The sequence below is a fragment of the Beta vulgaris genome, chromosome 3, assembly GCF_026745355.1.
Source record: "Beta vulgaris subsp. vulgaris cultivar EL10 chromosome 3, EL10.2, whole genome shotgun sequence".
Taxonomy (NCBI): domain Eukaryota; kingdom Viridiplantae; phylum Streptophyta; class Magnoliopsida; order Caryophyllales; family Amaranthaceae; genus Beta; species Beta vulgaris.
In genome coordinates, this window is record NC_079204.1 from 43,671,825 (window position 1) to 43,692,302 (window position 20,478).

The following is a 20,478-nucleotide window of genomic DNA, read 5'->3' on the forward strand; positions in this document are numbered from 1 at the left end:
AAATTGCATTTCCTAGGAAATTACTCACCGAGGGGGGCTTGGTGAGTGATTTCCCATGTTTTATGGAAAATTCTATTTCCCTTGGAATTTGTATTCCATATGCTTCTCCCATTTTCCTCCAACCAAACACAACATCCATAATGTATTTGCTAGGAATTTGTATTTCCAAGGAAAATAGCTTCCAACCAAACAACACCTTATTCCTAATTTTTTAGAAGTTTTTTTTAAGAACTTATCATGTCATAACATCCATTTTCTAATCTCGCACTAGACAAAATATTACAAAAACTTAATAGTATTAATTATGAAATTTATTAATGATAATACATTTGATAATTATAACTAAATCTGGACATCGTCCGGACTAAAATACTAGTTATTGTTCAAAACTTGTATCATAAACTTGACAAAAATCTGCATATTTGGCAAAGCACCGTATATTAATTATAACAAAGGATTAATCTGTACTTTTTGGAAGTAAATTTTTCATCAACACTAGGAACATTTTTATTATGGGTCCTACTGTGATTGAGTACTGTGAACTTGGTTGCCTATAAAAAAGTCCATACATATGGTTTAAGTTGCACCATTTCCTTCAATTCCATCTTCAATATTCCAATATCCATGGCCAATTATCAGACCACGGATATTAATGATGATTTTACTCTACGGACAAAATTAAACCGTGCTCTTTCTCACACAAAAAATGAAGATATCGAAACACGTCGGAAAAAAAATGAGGACGTCAAAAAACTTTGCAAAGAGACTGAATTGGGTCCATTATTTGTCTGTAACATACAAAATAACACTGTGCTTCATTTGGCATGTTACTTTAAAAACTTCGAATTAGCAAATGATCTACTTGATAGTATGCCTGAGTCTAGTCTCGACTTATTATTGGTGAAAAGAAATGCTTGGGGATCCACCGTGCTTCATGACGCATCCACCTCGAAACACGAGTTAGGAGTTGTATTCCTGAAGAAGCTGTTCCATAGAGTGCCTACTTTGCTAGCACAACGTACTAACATGGGCGAGACTGCTCTCTTTCAGGCAATCCGCTATGGCAAGAGAAATGTGTATAAGTTACTAATCGAGGAAGTGCGTAAGCTATGTAACATTTATACGGGGCATGACTACCTCCATTACCTTCGAAGAGAGGATCACACTAACGTTCTTCACTTGGCCATCCTCACAAGACGATTTGGTGAGTTTCTTATTGTTAGGAAATAGGGTGTTGTAGTTTGATTAATGCGGAACAGTAAATCAATAAAATAATAAAGATGAGAAAACAATAAACATGAACAAACAAAGAACACAAGGATTTACGTGGTTCAGTCAAATTTGACCTACATCCACATGTGGGGGATTAGAGCTTTTTCATTATAATGGAGAAAATCAGAGAGAAAAATACAAGGAGTCCTAAATCTAGAGACTAAAAGTATTTCATAAGTTGTGTTAATAATAATGAACACTAGGAAGCCCTTTTATAATATAAGGAACCCCGTACAAACCCTAAAAGATAACTTTAAAACGAAAAATATATTGAAAAACGTGTTCAGCGCTCAAAACCGCGCACCGCCCGACCAGGTCGGGCGAAATCCGCCGGTGGGCCCGGGACGAAACAGCTTCGTCAGTTTTTCGTAAAACAGTCATAACTTTCTCGTTTCTCAGCGAAATTGGGCATATGACCTATCGTTGGAAAGCTCTTCGAACAAGCTATCACCTCCAATTTGAATCACATCAAAATCATTTATAGATTGAGAGATATGTGCATTCAAAGTTAGCCTTATGCCATTCACAAGATTTCAAGTCATAATTAACACTTATTTAATTAGATTCGCTTGCAACTAACAACGACAACTATGTTCTATAATTATATGTTAAAATAATTTGATTGTACATGTGATTGAATTGCGATGCTGTAAACTTGTGATGTGCGGGCAGATATGGCGCTTGATATAGCTGACAAATATCCTGATTTATGTGATCAACCAACATATCTGAAAACGACTGCGCTTCAAATGCTGGCAGGCAGTCCAACTGCATTCAGAAGTGGAGTTACATTCGGGTGTCTAGTGGACTTTGTTTACAATAGTATGTACAACTTTTCAGTACTCTTTTCAGTTTTTAGTTGTTTAGTAAGCTAAAAAAAATATCAAATCCTGAGAAAACAGATTCAGTTATTTGTTCACTTTTTTCAATATTATTATATCTTAAAATTTGATTTTTTTTTTCTCAGTTGTCCCAACTAGTGAACAAGGCACACATGGAGAAGTTGGCATAATAAAGAAATGCATGGGATTCATGTTAAACAGAAGTTGTAAGTAAAACATGCACATTACTAATTTGATTTTTTTGTCAAAAACCGGCATATAAAACATGAAATTTGTGAGAAACCATCTTATATAATTTTTTATTGCGAAAACAAATCTTAAGCATAGATTTTCTTGCAAGAACAAACCTTATGCCCTTATTCCGATCATTGATCCAAAGTTTCCGCCACTGATGGATATTGTTGGGTTTAAAAAGTAACTTGTCTTGCACATGACATGGTGAACGCGGAACCTTGCTGGATCAATAATCAGAACAAAAAATGTGTTTAAGGTTTGTTTTTGCAAAGAATAATAATATAAGGTGGTTTCTCATAAATCTCATGTTTTAGAAGATGGTTTTTGACAAAAAAAAAAATCCATACTAATTTACTTTGAGCAGCTGTAACGGGCTAAGTGCAACCTATATATATTGGTGATATTGAATAATCTTTGTTAAATTATTTAATTGTCTAATTGTCTTAGGCTGCAAATTTCCAATGATAGAAAAAGTTAGAGAGATGAAGAAGGGACATGAGGATGCTCTAGAGCTTGCCAAAATTCTGATTCGAAGAGATAAATCTTGGGAGCACACACACTTGCCACGTGCTGCCGTAACGCCTGCTACTAATATCCAAAACAATGTGAATAATGAAATAGCATCACAGACCATTGTCATATCAGATGATCACGGCTGGGGTGAAACTCCATTGCTTTTGGCAGCTAGGAGTGGTTGTATAGAGGTTGTTAGAGAAATATTGGAGATGTACCCAGAGGCAGTGGACCACTTAAATGACAATCAAGAAAATGTGCTACATGTTGCCATCAAGAATCGAAACATCGACATTTTCGATCTTATTAGAGAAACAAGACCTTCAACTTCAAGGGGCCTACTAAGAGCCATAAATAAACAAGATAACTCCATACTCCACTTGGTTGGATGCAAGCCAGCCAACTTAGGGGAATTTTCTGATTACAGAGAGATGAAAAGTCCGGCTGTGCAGTTGTCAGAGGAATTGACATTGTTAGAGGTATGCATTGCAGCTTAATTTTTTATCCTGTTCCTACTTTTAGTTGGTGAGCCGGCCCTTGATCGCATCTCAATCCTCACGGTATCTTGACCCCCCAAGCATCGCACTATCATTTAATTTATATTAGTTTTTTTTTTTTTAGATCGAGAAAACTTGCGTTAATTAAACAATAAAGTACATCCTATTGCTAATACAACCAAACATAAAAGAAAGTAAAATCTAAAGGAGCTTTATGAGCTCTCTTACATGCCTTAAAAAAAAAACAAATAAAACAAACGGATTAGTCGGCGATGAAGGAGGGCGTTGCTGGTCGATAATTGTGATGGTGGAGTCAAAACTCTGGTGAGTGATGGAAGTGGTAGGAGAATCGAATGACGTTCAAGATCTCGACAACGAATAACCAAAGGCAAGATTCACATCTCGCCGCATGAGCAATTCCAACGAACTTCTAACGCTTGGGATTATTCTTGGCTCATGATCTGTTGAAGAGTCACGTTCCTAGGTGAATCGTGACACATACTCTCTCTCTAGAATATTTAAAGTTTTCCGTTAAGCAGGAGAAATGGGGCGTTCTGAAATCCACCAGACGAAACTAGGTTGTCGCCTATAGATAAATTCAAATACAACGACCATTAAAATCTTTGTCAAGCTAAAAATAGAGCTCAACAGTTTGAGTTCTCGGACACACCTCAAACTTATGAAACCGGAAAATACATGTCCAAACCAGGGATACTTTTCATCGCCTCGACCATGCTCACACTTCTCATCGTTTTGAGGCACATGTTCCTTCATCATAGATTCTAAAAGTAGATATTGTACGACTCCAGCATCAAACCACCAAAACGGGTAAACATTTTGAATTGCCATAACCAACTACGAACCCCAACCTTACCAACTCGACAGTATTAACGTTAACTATTTGACTACTTACCACATAGACTAAGAAAAAAACAGCTTAGTTATAACAAACATAGCTCGAAAAGGGAGCACAAACAACCAGGGGGTTAGGGAAAGGGATGCCTGAAAACTAGAACTTGACCAAATAAGGGTGAGGGGGAGGGGAAGCACAACGCATAAAAAGCGAAAAAAGGGGAGGGGGAGGGGAGGCCCAACTAGCGCAAACTAGGGAAGGGAGAAGAGAATCCCGACGCACAAACATCGGAAGGGGATGGGAGGCCCAACAATAAGCGAAAGTAGGGGAGTGGGATGCCCAACAAACGAAAATATGGGAGGGGAAGGGGAACCCGACACACAACCAATGGAGGGGGAAGGAACTAGAGGAGACACGATGAAAACGGGGCAACGCAAACGGAAGCGAGGCGACTCAAATGGAAATTGAGGCGACGCGAAAGGAAGACGAACGGAGACCCAACCACGGAATATACCGTGGAGGGGAAGAATACCCAGCCAGAAAACGTGAGGAAGGGGATCGACAACCACAGTGAGGGCGCCGAGGCAACTTAAGCGGTCGTCAAGCCCTAGGGTTTGACGGCTTTAATTTGAAGGGGCGCTTTGAGAATCTTACTGTAGGATTTAGAAACGAGATAGAGAATAAGATTTAAACAGTTGTAACTTATATTAGTTGATACTATAAATTAAACTGAAACTAATAAGATATAGCTAAAATTGATAAGGTTGTGTGCAACTAATACGATAGGTAATTGACAGGCTAAAGTCATATCACCTAATCAAAAATAACCTAAGGTCTAGTAACTAGTAGTCACGAAAGTCGGGATCAAAAATCCACAGGGAGAAAGTTCTATTATATCTGAACTCTAATATTATACTAACTAAATCAGATGAAGATGGTTGTGTTACTAAACGAAGCAAATAACATAATTAAACATGAAGGTATGAATCAATTAATAAAGAATTAGAATTATGGATCACTATGCATACAATTCAGGAAATTAGGGACGAATATCAATTACCTAATAAGTCAATTTATCTAGGGCACATGTAATTTCTCTTGAATATTACCTCCCTTAAACACTACAGTAACACTCTCATGGGAGCCCCATGCATTCGAGCCGATCTGCCTGATCGGGCTTCCACAACAACTTACGACAGAGCGTAAGCGCTCGATCGGGCCCGCAACCAAAGTGGTATTTGCCTCTCGTGGATGCTCGATTGGGCTAGGCCGCTCAATAGGACGGGCTTGGACACTTTTCTTCATTCCTTGGCTCCAAGTGCAAAGTCTTCAACTCTTCTTTTGCTCAAGGGTCTCGAAAAGTGTCCTCAAGACCTTGGGATTCAACATCAAACCTCTCCATAATCCAGTGTAGCGGTCATCTAACAATAGAAAATAGGGAATAATTCCCTAAAACTTGCAATTCGGCACAAAACAACAAACCACAATGAGATTGAGAAAGTTAGTACAAAATGGCTCCTAAGCGCACCATAGACTCCTTTTTAGCATATAAGTAGGGGGAAAACTCTATATAAAATCACAACATCAAACTCCCCCAAGCTAAACTTTTACTTGTCCCCAAGCAAAGTACAACATGAATATGAATAGAATTGCTTCACCCCTCAAATATGAATTTCGAACTCAAACATTTTCAACTCAAAATCCTTCAAGAAAGGAAAATTCAAGTTCAATTACTCAGATCACCATGACCACCAATAACCTAAGCAAACCCTCAGATGCGGCTGTCTTGCATAATATGAAAATCTTGAAAATGTGCTCATTGAAGTGTCACTCCTCTAAATTTTGTGGCGAGCATAAAGTGTGCCCGATCGCTCATCAGGCCAACTATAATATCCCTTCCCACTCACAATCTCATGTATTTAGAAAGGTATAATGTCTCTCATTCTAATCAAGTCGACTCAAATAATAAACTTAATCTTCAACTTTGGCATATTGGCTCTGCATTATTCCAATAAACAATCAAATACATGCTCAGAAGGTCTTTCTCAGGGTTGTAATGGGGCTCAGGGAAAGGTACATAAATTATTTAATAAATGTGGTGGAAAAGCCAAGAAAAGAGGAGCAAAAAAAAAAATAGTAGGACTAGATGTGCTCGAAACAACTCCCGCGACCTCAACAACATGACCAAAATAATAACGAACTTTGATATTTTTCAAACCAACCAATAATTATCTCCTTCAATATGATTTTCAATAATTTTTCATGAATCAAATTTCTAGAAACTTAATGAATGAACATTTAGACTTTTCATGTATTATTTTTTTTTCCTTTTCACTTCACTTTGTATCAACAAAATATTATTTTCCAACCAACCCATGGAATCAACCACATAATATAGTATCAACCTAACAAATGCTCCCCCAAGTTAGGTTTGGGACAATAATCATTGTAAATTAATATGGCTTAATATAGATCCATAAAATCATTAGGCTCTACCACTAGTAGAAAAAGGACGATTTGCGTCCCCTCAATTGCGTCGCACAGAAACGGAAACGACGCACAGTTGGGATTTGCGTCGCATGTTGGAGGAGTGCGACGCACAACATGGGTACATAAGCACCAGATATGTCTCATTTGCGTCGCACATGCTTTACATGTGTTGCAAAAGCCAAATGTGCGTCGGATACCCTGACTCATGCGACGCAAATTGTCTCTATACTAAAAAAAAATTCAAACTATGTGCGTCGCACGTCTTTTAGATGCGTTGCAAAATACCCAATTTGCAACGCACCTATTCAATATGCGACGCATATACCCATTTTAGTTCATGAGGCCCAGCTCACTATACACTTTTTATTTCAGCGCCTCTCAGAAACCCTAGTTACATGCCTCTCAATTCTCACGCCTCTCCTTCCCCCCCCCCCCCCCCTCTCTCTCTCTCTCTCTCTCTCTACACCAACAACGACATCTGAACACCGCCAACTCCCTAGTCACATCCAGCTCAACGGCGTAGTGAATCTCCGTCGAACACCGCCAACTCCCTCTCTTTCTCTCTTCGTTGTTTCCTGAGGAATCTCCGTCGAACACCGCCGCTTCAAACACCAACAACGATGCGTCTTTCTCTCACCCTCAACTACTCTCCTTACCCTCAAACTCTCTCTCTCCGGCGACTTCTGAACAACGATGAACTCAATCGACAACGACGAACTCTGAACAACGACGAACTCGATCGACGAACTCTCTCTCTCCGGCAAACAGGTTCGTTTTTTTTTTCAATTTTTCAATCTACAATTTCGGTTTTTGTTTTTTCATTGTTTAGATCTACAATTTCGTTTTTTCATTTTTTCATGTTTTCAGATCTACATTTTTTTCCTTCGTTTTTTCATTTTTACATTGTTTAGATCTAATTTTTTCATTTTTTCATGTCTTCGAGTTTTACTTTTTAGATCTTATTTTTATATTATTTGTGTTCAAACAGGAAATTGAAGTTGAAGTTACGAACAGGAAATTGACAAGAAATTGAAGTTGAAGTTACGAACGGAAATTGAAGTTACTTTCTTTTTTAGATCTCTGATTTTTTATATTATTTTGTGTTCGAGTTGTAAATTATAGAATCTTGGTGTTTAATGTTTTGTGTTGGAGTTGTAAATTATAAAATTATTGAATTTTGTTGGTATATATTTTGTTGTTCAATCCTTCTTTGATTTCAGTTGGTAATTTGTCTCTCAATCTTCTACTCCTACTGTTCGAGAATCATTATTCTAGGTCTAAAAAATTTTTTTTTTTTTTATTAAAATAGTAATTTGCGTCGCACATAGCCCGAAGTGCGACGCAAATCACTAATGTGCGTCGCACCCAAGGAAATGTGCGACGCACATTACCCTCTGTAATGTGGCTGGGATAGCCATCTGCGTCGCACCGTATACGAGTGCGACGCAAATAGCTGAACCATTTGCGTCGTTTTCACATACGACGCAGATCGTTTCTGAGTCATTTGCGTCGAGGGCTTTGGCGTCGCACTAGAGTCCGACGCAAATAGGCGCCTCACATCCGACGCAAATTGCCTTTTCTGTACTAGTGTACGGGGCTAGGAAGGAAAAATGATTCATTTAACAACTCTGAGGCTTAAAAATTAAACAAATGAACGCCTCTGTCATAGCACATGTCCAAAGTCATCAGAAATCAACGAGTACAATGCCAAGATCAAGGTAAGAATGCTACGAGGAACTAACAAACAAGAATAGACCGGACATATATATATATATATATATATATATATATATATATATATATATATATATCCGAAGGCTAGAATGAATCCTCACAATGTAACTAATTCAAGCATGTAGTTAAAGTAGGCGCTTTGTCATCAAAATCTACTCAAGATCTAGGCAATCAGAGATCACATTACAACATCCCAATCACAAATGCCCAACTATTTAGTATAATGAGTGAAATAATTTTTCAAAGCAAAGTTCGGGACACATGGAAGCAATCAATCTATTCATATTCAACTCGTATTTTTGGTGTTTTTTCATTAATATATATTTTTTTATGTTTTTTTCATTTTTTTTCAAAGCAATTAAACTAACTTAAGTAACCTAAAAATAGTAAAAGAGAGAGAAGTACTTCCAGATTCTTCCCCCAAGCTGAACTTGGCAATGACTGCATTGCAACAAGGGGAAGGAACGACATGGATATCAGTCATCCATGTAGGTATATCACCATCATCATCCTCACGTCTGCCACCCCTACTAATGGATCTTGATTGGCTATAATTCGGGTTCCAAGTGTACCAAGATGGGCGCGCATCTTATTCAACAATCCGGATGAAATCTGCAGTACTCGTCGTACATGGGATACATAGTCAGATGTTAATCATTGGCCAATTTATCAACACGCTGACTAATGCTTTGGAGATCTGCAAAATTGGCATCAACCCACTGGTTAATGCTCTGGATGGCCACAAAGTTGGCATTAATGCCAGACCCCATCCATTGGAGCATGCTCATTAAAAGAAGGAGGAACAACAAAATATGGGGGAGGGGAGCATCAGAAGTAGAAGCGATATCATTAGAATAGGGTGGGTGGCAGTGAAAGGTGCACTCGGGTATCTCTGGGATGGGGTGGGAAAATCAGTACCGACAATGAGAAGGTAGTGGTGGTGGTGGTGGTGGTGGTGGTGGTGGTTGTGACCGGTGCTAGGTTTTCGCCGCATCAAATACATGTTGTTAGGTCGCAAAAAATGTGAGAAATTTCTTACTCACTTTAGTAGTGGATGATGGAAGGCAACTTTTGTTCACTCACTATAATGGTAGAAGGGAGGAGGAAGAAGATGGAGATGAGGGATGGAGTGAAAGAAACTGAAGACGATGAAGTAAGAAATTTGTAGGAGATGATGAGAGGAGTGGTTTAGTGAAGATTGAAGGAGCTTGAATGGAGTGCTTTAATGGTGTAGGGTGAATTTGGGGAAGAATATGAGAAATGGGGGTTAGGTTTGAAGGAGAGAGATAGAGATTGTGAGAGAAAGTGAGTGAGTAAGTGGCTAAATAATCGAAACTTAAACACCCTCGCTAGCATCGGTCCAATCGGGCGTAGGATGCCCAATGTAATCGGGCGGAAATTTCCATTCCTTTCATCGTCCAGTATTGATCACGAGCTCGATCGGGCAGACTTTGTTTTTCTTGTTTCCAGAGATTGGTTGCGGGCCCGATCGGGCAAGGTTACCCGATGTGATCGAAAATGATGATAGAGGCACGCCTGATCAGGCGATATGGCCCGATTGCATCATTCAAACTTTCTATCTCTGATGCCTAGCCTTTTTGTTGCAGGCTCGATCGGGCGGTATTGCCCGACAGGATCGGGCGACTTCTCGATGAGGTGATTTCTTGGTTTGTGCACGTGTTTTCAACCGGACAACAACCTACACTACTATGCTAAAAACTCCTGCACACATATCGCTTTAGAATGATGATTAGTACCCTCTCACTCTCTCACTAAAACTAGAAAAATAGAAAAACTAAAAAACAAAAAGAAGAAAAGAAAAGGAGAAGGGAAATCGGGTTGCCTCCCGATCAAAGCTGGTTTAAAAAGATCTTGCACGACCATAATGTCGCATCCCTCAAGCAGAAGGGAAAGGGGGTTAGAGGTATAATTCCTCCACATATCCAACAGGGGCTCATGGATGGTACAACTTTAAGCGTTGGTCATTAACTTTGAAATTTTCACCTGTAGCATTCGTCACCTCAATGGAACCAAACTCGTTAGTATTAGTGACAGAAAATGGACCAGACCACTAGACTTCAACTTACCAGGAAAAAGTGTTAGTATACAATTATACAATAAAACCTTGTCACCAGTAGAGAACTCCCTACTCAAAAATTTTGTTATCACGCCATCTCTTATTGCGCTTTTTGTAGAGACGCGAACAATTATAAGCATTCAACCGGATTTCATCAGGCTCATTAATCTCCAATAGTCATTTTTAATCTGCTAATTTAGCATCAAGGTTTAGCTCCTTAACAACCCAAAAATCCTTATAATCTTGCTCAACAGGTAAGTTACATAATTTTCCATAAACTAACATGTAAGCGATGTTGCCGATAGGGGTCTTAAAAGCATTTATGTAGGCCCATAAGGTGTATATCACTCCAGTCCTTCCTAGATTTGGCTACCACCTTTCTCTAATATAGTCTTTATCTCACGATTAGACACTTCTACCCGCCCACTTGTCTGAGGGTGGTATGCTAGACCAGTCCTATGATAGACATCATATTTCTTAAGTAGGGTCTCAAAATTCTTTTGTGAAAATGAGATCCACCATCACTAATGACAACCCTTTGTACCCCAAACCTTGGAAAGATAATCTTTCTGAACATTCTCATAACTACTTTAGAGTCATTAATTGGTGATGTAATAGCTTCTTCCCACTTAGACACATCGTCAACAACAAGAAGTGTGAAATTATTACCTGAGGATGAGGGAAAAAGCCCCTAAAATCAATACCCCATACATCAAATAATTCAACTTCCAAAATAGGGGTTTGGGGCATCTCATGTCTACAGGAAATATTTTTCATTCGTTGGCATGCATCACAAGACTTAACAAAGGTACCAGCATAATGAAATAGAATAGGCAAGTAAAAACAAGACTGAATTACCTTACCAACTATTTTGCAGGGCTCTGCATGCCCTCCACATGGAAGGGAGTGGGAATGTTTTAGAATTTCATGCACCTCTCATTCTGGGATACATCGCCTATAAATGGTGTCAGCACAAAGATTGTAAAGTAGAGGGTCATACCAAAAGTACTTTTTAGCCTCATGGAGGAACTTCTTCCTCTCTTGGTAACCCAACTCTTGGGGAGTCTGTCCACTCATACAGAAGTTGGCGAAGTTTGCATATCACGGGTGACTGAAGTGACTATCAGGAGCTTTCCGTCAGGAAGGGAGTCGTCAATGGGTAGACCCTCTTCCGTATCCTCATACTGCAATCTGGACAAGTGATCATCCACTATATTTTCTGCTCCTTTTTTTTATCTCTGATCTCTAAGTCAAATTCTTGGAGAAGCAAGATCCACCGAATAAGTCTTTCCCTCCTTTTTGTCTAGGAGGTTCTTCAATGCAGCATGGTCGATATAATCAATGACCTTAGACCCCAACAAATATGTCATGAACTTATCCAGTGTATAGACCACAGTTAGAAGTTGTTTCTCCGTGGTGGCATAGTTAACTTGAGCTTCATCTAGTGTCTTGCTAGCATAGTATATTTCATGGAGGATGTTGTCCTTCCTCTGACCAACCATAACTCCTACAACCTTGTCGCTAGCATCACATATAATCTCGAATGGAAGGGTCCAATCTGGAGATCGAATGATAGCAACAATAATCAAAGCTTGCTTGCTCATGTTGAAAGACACAAGACACTCATTGTCAGTAAACATGAATGGGGCATTGTTGAGGAGCAACTGAGTAATGGTTTAGCAATTTTAGAGAAATCGTTGATAAAGCGGCGATAAAACCATGCATGACCAAGAAAGCCTCGAACTCCTTTGACATTCACAGGAGGGTATAATTTCTTAATCACTTGAATTTTTTATTTATCCACATGGATGCCTCATTCAGAGATAATATGACCAAGCACCACTCCTTCAGTAACCATGAAGTGGCACTTGTCCTGGTTCAGTACAAGGTTGACATCTTAACATCTTTTCAAAACTGTAGCCAAATTTATCAAACATTCATCAAAATCAATTACATCCATGCTAAAGTCATCCAAAAACACATCCATAATGGACTCAATGAACTCAAAAAATATGGCCATCATACAACGTTGGAAAGTGGCACGGGCATTGCATAGTCCAAATGACATCCTTCGATAGGCAAAGATACCATAAGGGCATTAAAAGTGGTCATCTCTTGTTCATTTAAACGGATAGGTATTTGGAAGAAACTGGAATAGCCATCTAGATAACAAAAAATAAGAGTGACAAGCTAGCCATTCCAACATCTGGTCAATGAAAGGGAGGGAAAGTGAACTTTTTTGGTGGTAACATTTAATTTCCTATAGTCAATACACATACGCCAAGTAGTGACTACTCTTAAAGCAATTAATTCTTTTTTTTTCATTTTTTACCATAGTAATACCTTCCTTTTCAGGAACCACTTGAACTGGACTTACCCACTTAGAGTCAGAAATGGGATAGATGATCCCAACATCAAGCAATTTCATAACCTCTTTCTTGACCACTTCTTGCATATTGGGGTTCAAATGACGTTGGTCTTGTATACTAGGATGATGATCATCCTCTAGGTGAACTTTATGCATGCAAAAGTTAAGGCTTATACCTTACAAATCATCAATACTATATCCTATTGCTTTTTTATATTTTCTAAAAACAGATAAAAGTTGAGACGTTTGACCATCAATCATTGAAGTACTAACAATCACAGGTAGGCATGGGCATGGGCATGGGTCGGGCCTATTCATGGACTTGGGGAAATGAAGGGTCGCGTCGGGCTTGAAATTTCCAGATTTTGTCCACAGCCCGGCCCAAGGCCATGGCCATGGCCTGGCCCGTGTTTTATGTTTTTTTTTTCTTTTGACAGTTTTAGGCTAAAAACCAAAGAAAAGGGGTGTTGGGCCCACAGGCCATCAAGGCGGGCTCGTGCCGGTGCAGGCCTGAAATAAAATCTCCTGACCATGACAGCCCCACGATCCACGTAGCGAATAATGGGACGGGTCAGGCCTCGAGCTGGCTCATGCTGGGCCAGCCCGTCCAGTGTGCTGGCTCGGCCCGACTAGCGTGCTGGCTAGGCCCATCCCCACCTCTAATCACAGTATAATTTTCAGATTCATCCAGAAAAGCGTATCTCAAAGAAGGGGGAAGGGGTTTCAATTCAGGTTTCTTTACCTCTACCGATGAGTAGCATATATTAACAGTTTCTTCTCGTGAGTGGTAATACTATCAAGCTCTGCACATGTAAGAGCTGTTTCCCAGTCATCCACTTCAGCACTCAAGGGACTACCATCACCTGTAGAGGATGTAAAAGAAAGCAAGGCCTCCAAAGGTCCCGCAGAAGGGATTGAAGCATGTCATCATTAACCAGCACATCAATTACATCAGGCTTCCTCTAGCATGGGACTTTTCAAAGCATTGGTTAAACTAAAAGTCAACTTATCATCTCCCACAGTCAAAGTTAATTTTTCATTCTTAACATCTTTGATAGCTCCAGCGGTATAAAGGAATGGTCTCCCTAAAATAATTGGAATTTGCGTATCTTCTTCTAAGTCAAGCACAACAAAATCCACAGGAATAAAAAATTTATCTACCCGTACAGGGACGTCCTCTAAGATACATAGGGGGTACTTAATAGAACGGTTGGCCATTTGAAGAGTAATATTGGTACATTTTAAATCTCCCATGTCAAACTTTTTGCAAAGAGTAAAGGACATGCCACTAACACTAGCACCTAAATCACATAAGGCTTTATCAATAAAAATGGTGCCAATGTTACAAGGGATAGAGAAACTCCCCGGTCTTTCGATTTAGGTGCAGACTGATTTTGCAGAAGAGCACTACATTCTTCAGTGAAGGCAACAATTTCAACTATATTAAAGGCTCTCTTCCTAGTCCGAATTTCCTTCAAAAATTTAGCATATGCAGGAAATTGAGTAATAAGTTCAGTAAACGGGACAGTTACCTGAAGATTCTTCGCTACCTCCAAAAACCTACCGACCTGGTGATCAACCTTATTCTTCAATAGGCGATTGGGGAACGATGATCACAAGAATGGTAGATGGGACTTTGTCAGCTAATATCTGCTTCTCTGCATTTGCATTGGTGGCCGCCTTAGGAGCTATGGAATTTCCAGTGACATCTTCATTCTTTTATGGCTCAACCGGATCATCCTTAAGCATCATTGGACCATCATACAGTGTTCCACTCCTAAGAGTGATGGCATTGACAGTATCTCTTGATTGCACTTGTTGTGAAGGTAATGACCCAGGGTCTACTAGCAGAAGAACTAGCCAACTGAGCTAGTTGAGTCTCTAACATTTTGTAACGTGTATTCAAATCTTCCAACTAAGCTTTTGTGTCGGCTTGAAAAGCAATAAAACCTTTCTGCATCTGAAACATTGGGTTCCTCAACTCTGTCATGGTTGGATCGGCAGTAGAAGCAGGTTATTGTGGAGCTTGATTTCTGTGGAAGTCAGGAGGAGCTTGTTGTTGAGGTTGATATTGTTGAACCTGATTTTAAGGCACATATGGTTGTTGAGGTTGATGATTCAACACATTATTGCTCCTATATGAGAGGTTTGGATGATTTCTTAACCTTGGGTTGTAAGTGTTAAAATATGGGTTGAACTGACCCCTGGGTTGTGATTGAAAAGCGCTAACTGCCTCACATTTTCCCCCTACATTAGAAGATAGGAACGCATGACACTCTTGAGAGTTCTGCCCAAGTATCCCACAAGCATCACAAGTGAGAGAATTGTAATTAGAAGCACTAGTCATCGCGTTAACACTCATGTGCGAGGAGTCATTACCTAGCTTCAAAGAATCAATCTTATCTGCTAGAGTAGCTAGTTGCCTCAACAGTCTGGAAATGGCCTCAACATCATGTTTACCTCCCTTTTTCATAGAAGAACGAATAGTAGATGCTTGGTTAGAAGCTAATTTCTCCATAATTTCACACCCTTCATCAATGGCCTTATCCATGAAGAACCCACCAAATGCTCCATCAATTACCCGCCTTGTATCTACATCACCTCTAGTGTAGAAAATCTGACATAAATACCACTGGTCCAAACCATGATGAGGACAAAGACGTTGCAGACCCTTGAACCTCTCCCAAGCTTCATACAAGAACTCGCTAGGATCTTGGGTGAAAGTTACTATAGCATGATGCATATCTGCAGTCTTTTGGCAAGGGTACCACTTGATGAGAAAGATCTTTGATAGTTCTACCCAGGTGGTGATGGTGGAAGGCGGCTTATTATACCAAAATAGAGCTTTGTCGCGCAGTGAGAAACCAAATAAGATGAATTTCATCTCATCAGCAGTAACACCAGGTTATTTCTGAGTAGCAAAAAATTGTAAAAACCGATGCAGGTACTGATTTGGGTCTTCAGATGGTAACCCAGCAAACTGATTATTTTGAACCATATTCAAAACATGAGACTTGATATCAAAGTTCGTAGCAGCGATAGTGGGAATTCGTACCCCAGTGGGTACATTGTCAGGAGATGGTTGTGCATAGTCGATGAAAGTTCATTTAACATTCTTACCCATTTTTAGAGTAATAGGTGAGACGGGGAATTCTTGTTGTGGTGAAGATGGTGGATAAGGTGTCTTTTGGGAGGGAGTCCCTACAGGCAACTTTGTTTGCTCATTTTTCTTTTTGAGTCTACGAGCGGTCTTTTCCATCTCTAGATCAAATGGAATGAGATTTGGGGATTTTAATTTCCTGCTCATACACCAAAAACACTAAAAACAAACGTAAGATGTTCCAAAGAACAAGTGTTCTTCAGAGTAGAGGTTAGTGTAATACCATAATTCAGACAAAAAAAAAAAAAAATCGTCTCCCTGGCAACGGCGTCAAAATTTGCAAGGCTAATGTCATATCACCTAAGAAAAAATAACTTAAGGTCCACTAACTAATAACCAGGGAAGTTAGGATCGAATCCACAGGGAGAAAGTTATATTATTATTGTATCTGAACTCTAATATTATAACTAACTACATCAAATGAAGAAGGTTGTGTTACTAAACTAAGCAAATAATAGGATTAAACACGAAGGTATGAATCACTATGCATATAATTCGGGAAATCAGGGACGAATAACAACTACCTAATAAGTCAATTTATCTAGGGCACATATAATTTCTCTTGAACATTACCTCCCTCAAAGATCACCAAGCTAAGCCGCTCTTGCATGGTCAAGGATCACCTCTACATAATGATTGAAAGCATATACGGTCTCTCCTCTCGAAGCAAATTCATTATTGCAATATTAGAAATATAAAGGAAAAATTGACCTAAATAATCCTAACCATGACCATTTCGCTCAAAATAATCCCAACTTTAGATGATTCTAGAATAATCCAAACTATTTGGGGTACCTTCCCAAAATATTCCAAACTTTTATTTTTTCCCCTTCAATGATCCCTTTTGGGTCTATTATATATAGGATAATATAATATTTGGATTATTTTGAGAAAGTACTGCCAATAGTTTGAATTATTTTAGAATAACCCATAGTTGTCATTATTTTGAGCGTAACAGTGATAGTTTGGATTATTATTGTCAATTTATAAATCTAGCATGAGCGATTCAACCACAGGAAATAATTGAAATACAAGGCAATTAGACTACTCTATCAATCCCTCATTGCATACATAGATCCGCACAATCCTAGAAATAGAACTACTCACTCATATTTATGAAAACAATAACAAAATAACTAAGAAAGTAATCTAATCAACAATAGAGAAAGCAATAAGGAAATATTACCAAACTAAATAATTATATTGAACATGTGAATAATCCAAAGGTTTGATCTTGAATTCAAAGCAAAAAACGATAAACTAGAGTTCTTAAATCACTCTCTAGAGAAAAGTATGAAAACTAATAATGGCTAAAACAAAGATGAATAAAAGATATTTTAATTTGGCTAGTTATACATGCCTTAAAACAATTATGAAAAGTCTTATAAAAATAGCCCGTAAATAATTAAACGCGCGTGTCGTGCTAACTGCTCGATCGGGCCAAATATGCTCGATGGAATCGGGCTCATCAAACTCGAAACATCTCAAAATCACCAACAACACTCTCATGGGCGCCCGATGCAGTCGGGCCGATCCGTCCGATCGGGCTTCATCTACGACTTACGACAGGGCATAAGCGCTCGATCGGGCCCGCAACAAAAGTGGTTTTTGTCTCTCGTGGGCACCCGATCGGGCTAGGCCGTCCGATGGGACCGGGTCTGGCCACTTTTCTTCGTCACCCGGCTCCAAGTGCGAAGTATTCAACTCTTCTTTTTCTCAAGGGTCCTGGAAAAGTGTCCTCGGATCTTGGGACTCAGCATCAAACTTCTCGAGTCTAGTGTAGCGATCATAGAACAATATAAAATAGGGAATAATTCCCCAAAACCTACAATCTGACACAACAACAAACTACAACTAGATGGAGAAACTTAGTACCAAATGGCTCCTAAGAGCACCATAGATCAGACTTCTTCTTTAGCATATAAGTAGGGGGGAAACTCTAAATAAAATTATAACATCAGTAATTAGTTTAATTGATTAGCAGAATTAGTTGGTTAAGCTGATAAAATTATTTTGGCAAAATTAGTTGTTATCAAAATTTTGAAGAGATTTTCCAAACTTTCAGTCACTTGATTTTAAAAAGGTAAAAATTTTAACTTATCATTTAAGTCATCTTAACCACCTGAAATTTTATTTTAGTTACTCTCCAAATACTCATAATCATTCTAACACCTAAAATGTATAAGCACCTTATCATTTAAGGTAACTAAAATGGTTCCTTAAATAGAGCCACAATCATAAAACTAGAGTTGAAGAATGCAATATAAGAGTATATCCACTAATGATTTAGTTGGGCATCAAAATGGTGTTGAGATCCTCTAGAGTTTCAAAATAACTCTACACGGTAGAGTTCGTTAAATATCAGTCGTTGATTAAGAAATCAAAGGCTTGTATTTTCTTTCCCAAAATCCCCCCTATTTTTCCCCGAATATCCTGCCCATATCTTTTCCTTTCCCACTAATCACGAGCCCTTGATTTTATAATATATGGTCAGGATTCAACTCTACTTTGTAGAGTTTTCATAAAACTCTAGAGGATCCGGACCCATCAAAATGAGTCATAAACCTTGTTAAAATAATATATTGCTTGCTTTCATGGTCTTTTATGTTTCTAATTCGGTTATACTGACCCAATCCATGTTTAAGCATATCCTATGACCAAGCCATAGAATAAGTCATGTAGAAAGAGAGGATGGGGCCCACGGAAAAGTTGGACAAATTTAGCCAGTGAAATTTACAAAATGGTGAGTTTGAATGGCAAAAAAGATAAGAGCCAATGAGTAATTGCCACGAGTCAGTCTCAGTAGCGCGCCAAGCCAATCATTTGTAGGTATGTGGCAGCGCGTCAGAAAGGTTATTTTTTGTTATTTATATTGTGTAATGTGAATAGCTTTAAAAATAGAAATTAGAAAAAATAAAATAAAAATAACAACCCTCTTTTTTTGAGATCTATGAATAGACATCTATTTTGCTATATTTTTTTCGAAATTAAATATTTTCTCTTTATATTATACACACATGAATAATTATTTTTGAAAGCTTTTATTCTTGAAATGTTTATTAATTAAAATTAATTGTTACTAAATGAATTTATTTATGATCACAAATATACAAAATAATTTATTTATAATCTTGTATAAGATTATAAATATCAAAAGGTATAAATAATGTATTGATGTTGAAAGAGAAAAATGGGATGAGTATAGTAAAAAGTTCTAATTTATGTCTATGTATATATGCAGAAATTGGAAAACATATGTCCAGAGTTCCTAAAGAATCACCGAAATAGGGATAACTTGACCGCTCGAGAAATGTTTGCCAAGGCAAACAATGATCTTCATGATAGAGCCAAGACATGGCTGAAGAGCACTGCGGAAAACTGTACAGTGGTAATTATTCTAATGACTACAGTTGCCTTTGCTGCTGCATATACAGTACCAGGTGGTCCAGATGACCGTACAGGTCTCCCAATCCTTCTTGGACAACCTTTATTCATAGTTTTTACTATCACTGATGTTCTTTCACTGGGATTTGGATTAACCGCGGTGGTAGTCTTTCTCACCATACTCACATCGCCTTATCGAATGAAAGATTTCCAAAGATCTCTTCCACAAAAGTTGTTGTTGGGTTTTACACTTCTCTTCCTTTCGGTGTCAATGATGATGGTTGCCTTTGCAGCAACTATTGTTCTCACCATTAATGCCAGGCAGAGATGGACCAAGATTACACTATATATAGTTGCTATCTTCCCTGTCTTAATATTCATGCTATCCTATATTCCTTTCTATAAGGAACTTATTGGTGCTTTAAGCTACTGGCTTAAGAAGATCCATAGCTCTCTTCCTAGGATTTCCTGTCGTGCACCAAAGCACACGGATCCTACTTTATCGAAGAGTGTCTAACTTTGTTGCTCAAGGGGTTCAATTCCTATACTGGATAGCATTCTTCTCAGTTTCCATAGTGTGGGCTTACATCAGTTATTCTGTCATTTATATGACAGTAGAACATTCTTCTTCTTGTGATTTGTCTTTATGTTATTTAATAGTATACCTGATGAGTGAATAAAGATAAGAACAAAGCTTGAAGATGAAATTGTAAAACTTAGGTTTCGAAAATCTGGGCAAAAAAATTTGGATTTGTGCAGGAGAGAGGCCAGGAGAGAGAGGATTTTGTGGAGAGAGGAAGAAGAAAACATTTGCGATGGATGGACTGTTGTATTTCAATATTTCATTTAGTATGGTACAATTGTTTACAGGTGTAATCCACTCTTTTTATTTTAATCTGTTTTTTTTTTCTTGTGGGGGAGAATACAGTTGTTATCCACTTAACCAGAAAGTAAAGATGACAAGGTTAATCTCTCTAGTAAACTCTCAAAGAAGAAACTCTTTAGTCTCTTTATATAACAGTATAATATACTAACTCAAAAAACATTATTCTAT

At 38.4% G+C, this 20,478-nt stretch overlaps 1 protein-coding gene and 1 pseudogene across 1 annotated transcript; both read left to right on the forward strand.

Annotated features, from left to right (window-relative positions):
- The first annotated feature begins 599 nt into the window (after positions 1-599).
- Positions 600-20,319, forward strand: LOC104883632 (hypothetical protein). The gene is made up of 5 exons (XM_010668180.3): positions 600-1,204; positions 1,945-2,094; positions 2,240-2,320; positions 2,796-3,340; positions 19,282-20,319. The coding sequence occupies exons 1-5, from the start codon at positions 625-627 to the stop codon at positions 19,939-19,941; spliced, it is 2,016 nt and encodes a 671-aa protein (XP_010666482.2). The 5' UTR covers positions 600-624; the 3' UTR covers positions 19,942-20,319.
- LOC125496157 (small nucleolar RNA R71) lies at positions 15,520-15,634 on the forward strand (annotated as a pseudogene).
- Positions 20,320-20,478: the final 159 nt, after the last annotated feature.